Here is a 10,979-nt window from a genome sequence, read left to right on the forward strand (position 1 = left end):
CTGCCAAAATACCAGCACAATAACATGCTCAGCAAAATATAGTTATCAACAAAATATAGGTATTCTCCTGTTGCCATCTCCCTCTCATTCTCTCTCTCTCTCTCTCTCCTTTCCCCCAACTTCCTCTATATAATTTACTTGTTTTTGTATTTTAGTAGTGTGTTGTATTTTTTACTGTGCATTTATGTATTTGTAATTTTCTCATATGATGTGTATATGTGTAATGATGCTTCGTCTTTGTTTTAGGGTGACCTTTTAACATTCTGTCAAGGGACTACAGATGAAAAATAGCCTTTTTGGCTAATTCTGGCACATTTACAGTTATGTTTATTAATGTGCATTGTCCCTGTAAACAAATAAACTAAACTAAACAAAATTCCAGAAAATATAGAGATATAATTTTTTGTCACTACCGCACACCCCTACTTGAAAAGATGAGTAGATTTTCATTTCAGGATGGTAATCTACACAACAAATGCAGTCGATTGAGCTTAACTTGTACTGAACATGAAATAGAAGTAGTGATTTAGCATAAAACTTTATCTAAACAAAGACATTTAGTACCCTTAAAGGTACACCTTTCTACCTTATATATGCCTGAACAGTGTATTTTAATACTAATATGCACTCATTAGAGGTATAGAAGGTACAAAGTCATATTTTTGAGGGCACCGACTCAGTGACAAGCTGTTGCATCCATAAAGTTACAATTTTTGCACATTTTTCTGACAGTGTAGTATATTTACTGCAAGGATAGTCCCGATAGAGCGACTAAAAGTTAGAAATAGAGTAAACAGTCTTCCTCAAGGGTGCAATAGTGATGTTCAGAAAAATAAAGTGTATATTCAATAGTTTGGACTAGGGAGAGTGCCTCTTCCGCAGATGATCCCTTGACCACAACCAAAACACAGTCCCCCGGCTTCTTCTTCGGAGCAGAACATGTGTGTTCACTTAGGAAAAGCAAAAAAAAAGCCTGCAAACAAGTGGAGAGAGCACCTTTGTGTAGTGGGAACAATGACCTACATTATGTTCCAGAGATAGGCCGTGGCTTCAGAGTTTCCCTGCTATGAAAAGAGCCTCTTCACGAGTAGCTTTTTGACCTGTGACCCTTCACACTTGCAACCTCGGAGGCTCGGAGCATCCAGAGCGCACCAAGTCCAGGGTGGGATTGAACCGCCGATTGAGAGACTCCAGAAGCATAAGAAGCTTTCTGACAGAGAGCTTTTGAGATTAAACCACGTGGAGAATCTTCCTTCAGTCGTGGATCTGAAAAATCCATCGGATTCCGACCAGACCGTCCAATGGAGAAAAGCATAACGCTCTTGTTTTGGATTTTCAATTGATGTCGCCAACGTGTTCTGTTCCAAAACAATCTCTTTGGTGAAAAGCTGAAACAGATGCACAGACTGAATTATGATCACTCTCAATAAACAACAGCCAAAGATGAAAAACCGAAGACGGAGATATCCGTAAGACAGAGCGGAGGTAGATTTCTCATGGATGAATTTGTACATTGAATAGAGAACTTTAACTTGTCCTCAATAAGCTCATTTTCACCTTATTCCTCAAGTAGTCATACTCTCTTAACTAAACCACTTTCTACAAATTCTCATGAAAATTATTTAAAAATGATATAAAAGTGACCTTGGTTGACAATCACTTATGTTTTTGAATATTATAAATTATTCTTAGCCTATTCATTCTATTTTATGCCACTCTGAAGACCCCTATTGAGCAATGCAAACAGGCTGCTCTTGAGTTTTAAAGTATAATTGGTCTACACGGGCAAAGCATCAATACTAATATAATAGCAAATGCTCCAAACAATACCAACCCTTCCTTACACTCCACTTCTTTAGTGAAATTATTATGTTTTTGAGTGATATAGTTGATTTTAGTGTTTGAGTGGATTTATTTTGTTTTTAGTGAGGGAGTTAATTTATTTTTTTTTTCATGAGGAAAATAATCCATCTTTAAAGATCTGAAAAAACAAGATACTGAATAAGCCGTCTGCAAGCATTTCTGTCTTTCCGAATTATTGATTGAGCATTCACTTACGAAAATGGGAACAATCAGTTGCGCGCGAACTCATAAAACACTGTTCCTCAAGCTTTGAGAAGCAGAGCGAATATCTGAGGTGTTTTTTTAAACTCCTGTTCTGTTCCAATCTTCAACAAAGCTATAAGGCTCCGGTTTCTAAGCAACAGGCGCGCTGCAATAACGTAGGACGATCGTAGTAGTATCTGCAGTCCAGACATACAGGTGCATATTCACATGACAGCTTCTTCTGCAAGAGCATCACAAGCCTCACTGCAGTCAAAATACCTGTGGAAACTCCCCTGTGATGCAGCGATTGCTTTAGTGTAACTTCACGCTCTGCATGCAATGCATCACAAGGGAGTCACTGCCTGGATTCTGACTGGATTTTCTGCAGAAGAAACCTTTTGGCAGTGTGCATGAGCTGACTCACAACAAGATATTTTTGGCAACACTTTCAATTATTTCATAATGACCGTCAGCAGGGTGTCAATATAAAAATGTCAAGCTGCATATGTAAACGTCAAACAGCTTAATTTGATTCCGTTCCAAGAATTTCAGAAGGTTCTAGGAAAACAGACAGCACGAAATTAAGGAACAAGAACGACGTGCATAGAGATTTATGCTGCTTATGACAAAACAACGCATATGCTAATTTCTCAGGCATGCCTACAAATAATGTGCAGTATTACAAATTAAAACATCCTAGTCAAGGCTTATGAAGTGTAACAATGATAGAAAAACCATTTTAAAACAAACTGCTGGAACATAATTTGCATAATAGTTTTAGCAGCAAACAGTCATAAAGCCTGTGAATATGAAATACATTTTACTGAACACCAAGGTCGTCATGATTCATTTCAGTAGTCAATATCAGTGGAATTTCATGAATTTGATACCACAGCAAAACCAATATGCTACATATTAAATATTAATTAAATAGATGAAAACTATGGCATGTAGCTTTCAAATATTTCTCAGTAAGTAAACACTGCATCCCCCCCAACCACCCCGAAAGTAATTTTTGAAATCAGCCAATAATAAAATGCTTGATATCCCCACATGCAGCTATCAGAAAATATGATTTGTTTTCATGACACAACATTCATACGGTCTGAATTTTAAAGAGATAGTTAACCAAAAAAAAAAGTAATTTTGTCATGATTTACTCACCCTCATGTTGTTCCAAACCTGTATGAGCTTCTTTCGTCTGTTAAAACAAAAGAAGATATTTAAAAAAAAATGTTGGTAACCATACAGTTGCTGGTAGCCATTGACTTCCATAGTATTTTTTTGTCCTACTATGAAAGTCAATGGCTACCAGCAACTGTTTGGCTATCATCATCATTTTTCAAAATACGTTCTTTTATGTCAACTCATACAGGTTTAGAACACTTGAGGGTAAATAAATGACAGAATTTTTCATTTTTGACTTTAACTTCAGCTCCATTTCGCACTGTGGTTTCATTTAGACCCTGATGACATTGAATTCAAAATTCTGTTAACACCAGTGAACATCTGCTGAAGGTCGTTCAGATAATGCTGACAAAAAGAATTAAAGCGAAAGAACGGCCACAGCATCACTGCGGCAGAGATCAAGTCACAAATTTGCTGATATGGCATCAGTTATAGCAGCATAAAAACAACAGCAATTACATGTCCACGGTTTTCGGAAGCTATCCAAAGTGACATTGATGGCTAGAAAGCAATTATGACAAAAAAAAAACACCAAATGTTCACAAATTCCGAAACACTCATGTATATAAATCAATAACAGCAACAATGCACCATCTGCAAAATTACATGCTAAAAAACATAGTCATCGAAGTCTTATGTCACCATGCAGTTGCTAGGGTGTTGCTATGTGCTTGTTCTGCATTGTGCCATAGGTGACCAATAACTGCAGTTCATCCTGTTTGTTATGTGTGTGGCATGACATGCTTTAACTTTCTATGTCATTGACATAAACTAGAGGATTATGTAAATACCATGTAAATATTACAACCAAAGGTCGAAAGAGAAGCAAAGAAAACAGATAACTTTCTGCCTAGAGGCCTCTTGTGCTCAAGTGTGTAATTGCTTTGATGAATTGCTGATAAGCTTTATCACTGCTAAAAAGAAATACACAAGACAGATTTGTGCTCTGTTACAAAACCTGTAATATCACATTAACTTTCTGTGTTCTAATAATAACTGAAACTGCATACATAAAAGATACAAGAGGACATGACAGATGGAGGCGGATTTTTAATTCCCAAAGCACAATGCACTTCAAGCTGGACTTCGCAGACAGTCTTAAAGTATAGCTATATTTCTTCCAGCTAAGATTAAATCAGATTGTTGACTAGTTTCCAAACCTTTTAGCATAGACCCGAACCAGTAAAGATAATGGACGGTTACTATTCTAGCAGATGACTATTTGGAATGAAAAATTGTATGCTATTTTTATTTAAAAAAAATTTTTTTTAAATGCATTATGCAAGAAACAATCAAATACTGTAATACACACAGCAATTATTTCCCCCTCTACACTGCAGTGATAATTCAGGAACTTTTTAATCACTTTTTTATTTCTAAAAACATTTTGAACATTTCAATTAAAGAAGCAGGTTTCTAAATAAGTGTAAACTCAGAAACATCACCTAATTATCTGCTTGCTTTATTTATCTTGGAAATAAATTTTGTACACTTTAACACTTTTTTTTTTTTTTTTTTTTTTTACAGTTAATCAAATAAAGCGGATACATTGCAGATTATAAAATTTCTGGCTCATTCGCCATGCTAGAAACGGAAAGTAAAGTTGAGCAGTTTTCCATGTGGTGCGTTTGGTTACATTCTGCACATTTTGGAATCTGTAGTATGTAAATGCATACAGAGAAATTTGCATACTAATATGCATACATACTGCTGAAATAGTAAAAGTAGTATTCCATTCATTCACATACAACAGAGGATTTGCATTGCACTGGATGAATGAACTAATGGCAAAAGGACCAACTCAATATTTCTCCTGTCATCAGCTGTTGATTGCCATAATTTGATTTATAACAGTCAATAAAACATCCAGTACTCAAGGGCACAACAACTAATGCTAATCTAAACTAATAAATATGTTTCATCTGCTTTTAGACTCAAACCAATCCAAATCAGTTACTATCATGCGAGGAGATATTCTCAACACTTACACCACGACTATTGGTCAACAAGCTGGAGATCAATAGCATAAGCCGCCTCTGTCGTATAGGCTAGACGTTCTGTGATACATCAAGTGATACATCGCAATTATGATTTTTCCATGGCAACAGTAAGACCTCACAGGTGTTACAGGCTTTCTGAGGATTTCTTTACAGGCTGGTTGAGTCAGCATCGACCAGAGGTGATTGACACTGGTCGTTACTGGCATTTGCGGTAAAAAAGGGTAACTAGAGTTTGTCTGAGAGGGCAAGGTTATTTCAGGTCTGGAACAAAAGGAACACAATAGAAATTCAATCTTGAAGTTTCTGGAAAATGGCAACATAAGTTTTCCATTACTTTATTTCAATGAAATGACTTGAACAGCCAATTTTATTATACTTAAAAATTCTTGTGCAGTTCTGAAAATCATTTACCTTATTTGGTGTTCCTGGTTGAAAATGACCAACCTTTTAAAAACCTCTTATAAAATCCTCATTATGCTATATTATCACCAAATCTTGGATTCAATTTTTTTGTCAACTTGTTTTCTTTCAACCAGAACAGGTTATTTATTTCCTTTTTCAACTGATTGATCATAGGCCTCATGGATCTGAGCTTATGCACCTTATGATAATTTTGGCAATGTTCATTAAATTCCTTTACTTTAACTCAATGACTTGCACAGGCAATTTTATTATACTTACAAATTTTTGTCCAGTTCTGAAAATCCTTTATCTAATTTGGTGTTCCTGGTTGAGAATGACAGATCAATGAGACCCATGACCAATCAGTTCCAAAATGAAATACAAACCTATGCTAATTTAAAGAAACAAGTTGATATAAAGAATAAATCCAATATTTGGTAATAATACAACAAGAAATGTAAGCAATGTTTTGTAAGTTGGTCATTTTTGGCCAGGAGCACCACAAGTGTAGGGGGATACCCAAAAAAATAGAAATATTATCCGATTTTTGCTGGGAAATAGTTATACCCTGTGCCAACAAACAAAGTCAGTAGGTTTTACTCCAATGTGATAACATTAACAGGGCTGCTCCTTAACCCTACCGCAAGTAAAGAGGATTAGCTGGATAATACTATTAACACAGATTATTTACACCCTCAACAGTGAAAGGTGAAGATTTACACTAATGTCCTGAAATAAATATTATGCACAGAATGCCCGTCTGAATTACAATGCTTCTGGCCTACAATACAACTCACAATATTGTCAACCCTTAACTGAAATCCTATCTCCAACCTGGCTACTCTATATGGAATACATAGCGATATTATTTTAGAAAAGCATGCATCGATTTGCTCTGTGCAACTATTTCATATCGATATATCATCCGCTTTCACATAACCCAGGCTCTCGCTCGCACCCACATACTAAAAAGGCAAACTCTAGCACTCCTGTTAACCAAGTCACCCCCTCGAAAGGGTGTCCGCTCATCCAGAAATTTCTCCATGTCCATTTCTCAACGGTAAAATGAACACAGAGTTACAGAAAATCTCACCAGTTCACAGCCTCACAATCATCTCATCTTATATAAAACCACAATTTATAACACAATACATCAATCATCTCCACAAACATAAATGTTCTTATTAACATTTATAGTGTTTCAGCATTGACTCATGGTCATATAACTGAGAAATACTAGTATAGGCATTGTGTAGCTGCTACAGAAATACAGAAATAGGTCGACACGTGCTGCAAAACCTATATAAACTGTATGATAAGACTAAGAATAAGATAATATTCTATAATATCATGCAATTCTAGATGTGATGTGACTGTAATAGCAAGGAGCTATTTGCATTTAAATAACCTGTGACTGAACCTCATCTAATCTGAACTCTCAACCTGACCATTAATACGAGAGTCAAGAGGTCGGGTCTGTAGTAAAAACTGGGAGTCAGAGTCAATGTATCCAACATAATGAAGTTTATGAAGCTAAAAGCCCATATTATCGGAGACTGATGCTGACAAATTGAAGAGCTGCTCATCATGAAACGATCACATCTGAATTAAGATCTGCTGTGAAAATCACATCTGACTGGCATGACGATACTAATACAAATCTTTGATGTGCATACACATACTCAAATTGAGCAGTCGTTCTGGAAGCTCATGCATGGTTATGTAAGATCTCTGCTCTTCAAATAATCCAACTAAACGTCGTCTGTAATCCAAGACTATTTCAAAGCAAATCAGACAACATAAAGACTATTTGCATGAAACCAATTCCAAATACTAGTGTTCCAGCTCATTTTAACTGCCAGTCTATCATTAAACTAAAGCATGCATTGCACTTTAGGATTTTTATTGCATATTTAGTGATCAGAATGTTCTTGGTGGTTCACTGCTATCAAGTGGCCCCTTAATCATTAAAACTGTAGCTCAATTATGGCCAGTCCTCCCATTACACTCATTTGTGACGTCACATGCTGCCTTATTTGCATGCACCATCAGCTTTTATCTTCAAAACCATTAATATGGTATCCAATAGGTCAGATGTGTTGTAAAAAAGTCAGAGTCAATGTCTTTGACATAATCTATTGAAAAGCTCACTTTACCCAAATGAATGACTGATGCGTAAATAGTGGGTGAGAGGAACCTCAGAAAGCATTTTCCAGAAGAGCTTCTAATGAAACAATCAAATCTGCATTAAGATCCACTGTGAAAATCACATCTGACTGGCATGGTTATGTAAGAACTGGGCTCTTCATTCCCAAACAATCCAGGTAAAGAAAGTGTAAACATCAGCTGTATTATTTATTTAATTTATTTCAAAGCAAATCAAACCTATTTTGTGAAACTGGTATCACAACTCAAGAGAACAGCAAATGCCACATTAAAATATTGTAATGCATATTTAGTGATCACAAGTGGTGGTCCCCTGCTATCATATGTATGTTCCTAATCATAATAATTAGGAACATACACTCAATTTATGTCGCCTAGTTTTCACGCACCATCTGCTTCTGCCTCTACACTGACAGACAATACAATGTTTAATTGTGGCATCTTTTAGTCTTACGCTTACCTTCAATAGAGATCACATGCTCGCGGATCTGGTTCTGGAGGGCCATGTCATCGATGCGCTCGATCAGGTCGTATATTGCATAAATGTTCGGGTGGACGGACTCGAACCGATGGATCTCGGCTCTGATGGCTGCTGCGTTGGACAAAACGAACTGGGAGCCCGACGCGCCGGACTGTGCTGCAGGGCCCGATACGGTTCCCGAGCCAAACTGACCCGCCCCGGAGCTCCCGGACGATCCGGATCCGAACTGAGCAGGGGGGACTGGCACCGGTGCCGGTACCGTACCCGGGGTGGGTATGGCGGGCTGGGACTGCTGAGAGATACCGGACACTGACACCGAGACCGGGACGCTCGACTGGTAATTCATCGTTGTGGATCTGGGAACCGCTCACGGGAATAATAGAAACGCCGCGTTTGGAACGATTTGGAGAGCGCGCGAGGAATCCGTACTGCACACCGTAATCTGATTAAGAATGAGAAGAACAACTATATATGACGCATCAATGGGTTTCCAACAATCCGCGCGCCTTGCTCATAATACCAAAACTTCAATCAGCATCATTGTTCCCAGCGACGAGCTCGCTCTTTTGCGCGTGTCCTGTCCTTTTTTGACAATGAATGTCTTTCAGATGGACACACCTTTGTTTTGGGCGATCTTCTGGACCGAATCTCTCTCTGTTTTGCTTCCCAGCCTGAAGCGAACACAATGAGGCCGGTTATCGCAATGCGCCCGAGTCCATTGACTGACTGAATGCGACGGTTCTACTCTAAAGTCATAAACACGTTTGAATCCTCTTTTTGGTCCAAGAAGTCCCTCCCCGGCCCCCACCTCCATCTACTTAGATGTGGAAAGTCCGAATCCTTTAGCGAGTCGGTTCATTTAGTCAACCTGTTCGAGGAGTCGAATGTCCGATTCTTTTTAGTTATCGCTCAAAAGCGTTTCCAGAACCCCCTTCGCTGCGTGTTACATACAATTTCTACAACAAGGTGCTGTCACTTTAGCGATATTTCGCCCTCAGAAATGTTCATTGTTTTTTCTCAGGCGCTTAGCAATATTTGAAACACAGCCCACACAGAAGTCCCTTTCAAACCAAGCAAATTTCTGTATTTCCAACATGAACATGAGCGAAATCTGCGTGGATTCATTGAAATGACTGAATTTCGCAGCAGTGAAGGAGACTGCACATTTAGTCCGTGCAAATGGTGATATTTAATTTGATTCTAATGAAAATTAAGCTCTGGGGAATAGATAGGCTAAACACATATTATTTTTAGAAATGAAAACAAGCCTGTTCAAAACTGTTGTTTCTATATCAGACTCCCACTGGTGTTTTGATTCTCACAGCTTTCATTTAAAATGTTTTGTTAATTTTTAGCAACATTATTAGCAATATTGTTCCCTTTATTATTAGTAAGGTAGCTTTAATTTTGAAATAAAGTATAACGTACATTAATGTTCCTATCTCCCAGTGCTATTAAGTCCTGTACAGTGATTTACAAAAGCTTCGTGAGTCGTTTAAACCAAATCATTAAAAGACTCGGTTCAGAAGAACGAATCGGACATCACCACCATCCACTGCGACGTCACACATCACGTAACTGTGCTTGAAATGGGGGGAGTGAAATTCGATTGGATGTTTAGGTGGAGTTGGTATACTGCGATTGATGCTTCAGTATTATGTAACCAGATATTTTTCTTGACAGTTTAATGCTTATAATTGTTCAGTCCTTCACAGCAACACACAACAAGTATATTCAGTGACTGCCTTTTCTGATCGAGGGTTACAGCCTTAGCAATATTAACAGACCATAATTTACAGTGTATATAATAGACATTACATCTCAGGCTTGACATAATTATTGTTAGGTTTAATTAAAATACAGATGTGATTCTGTCCACTGTAAATGCAGTATCAGGGCATCCTCTAGCATTTATTCTGACAAGTTTAATCCTTGCTTTGAAGTACTGTGATGTTACCATGCTATCAGATAAATACCATGGTATTGAATGTTTGCTATTCATTTATCATGGTATTTTCATTTTATATTACTGATAGAATATATGGTTCTGTCATACTATGTGTTCAAATAACATGGTGTAATATAAACCATATTTTTAATAAGAAAATCCTAAGGATAAAATTATTTTTAATCTGCATTTGTGATGTTAAAACTTTCACAGCATTAAATAACCAGTGGATGGGTAAATAACCAAGATGTTGCAGTTTAACCATCTAATACTGTCAGTATCGATTATTTCTTCCTGGGCTTTGGGGAGATCGCTTCACACACTGTTTTGTTGAACGGTCCTATTGAGTCACTTGTTAGGTTTTATTTTGTAATGTGATTAAAATCGACACAGTCTCTGCATCTCAGTTCCACAGGGTTTGTGATGTAATCTGCTTCATGTTGACATTCTTTTTCACTTTTTATATCAAGAACGAAATGCTTTGTGACTTATACAGCTGAAATCTGCACACATAACAATATGACAAATTTGCTAAATTGATGACAAGAAACATTTACCTCAAAATTGATACCTTAAACACATTAATAAAAAATAAAAAAAACTAATCACAATAGTATTTGTGATACTATTCATTCCCCCCATCCAGAATATGATGTTATTTTAACATCTGAGACAGTTTTATTATTTTGTGTCTAATCTGTAATATTCACAAACATCTCTGTATATAGTCTGAGACGTCTGAACTTGA

General features: G+C 37.1%; 1 protein-coding gene across 3 annotated transcripts in view; it reads right to left on the reverse strand.

Moving 5' to 3' along the window:
- Nucleotides 1-9,079, reverse strand: part of LOC109088406 (arf-GAP with GTPase, ANK repeat and PH domain-containing protein 3-like) — a 148,828-nt gene extending 139,749 nt beyond the window's left edge. The window contains exon 1 of one of the 3 annotated variants that reach the window (XM_042714644.1): nt 8,263-9,079. In XM_042714644.1, coding sequence (XP_042570578.1) covers nt 8,263-8,629 — 367 coding nt within the window. In that variant the 5' untranslated portion in view covers nt 8,630-9,079. Of the gene's footprint in view, nt 1-2,058; nt 2,108-8,262 lie in introns of those variants that run through there. The other 2 variants (XM_042714646.1, XM_042714647.1) reach the window with 2 other exon arrangements.
- Between the last annotated feature and the right edge of the window lie 1,900 nt (nt 9,080-10,979).

This window comes from Cyprinus carpio, chromosome A24 (genome assembly GCF_018340385.1).
Source record: "Cyprinus carpio isolate SPL01 chromosome A24, ASM1834038v1, whole genome shotgun sequence".
NCBI classification, from domain to species: Eukaryota; Metazoa; Chordata; class Actinopteri; order Cypriniformes; family Cyprinidae; genus Cyprinus; species Cyprinus carpio.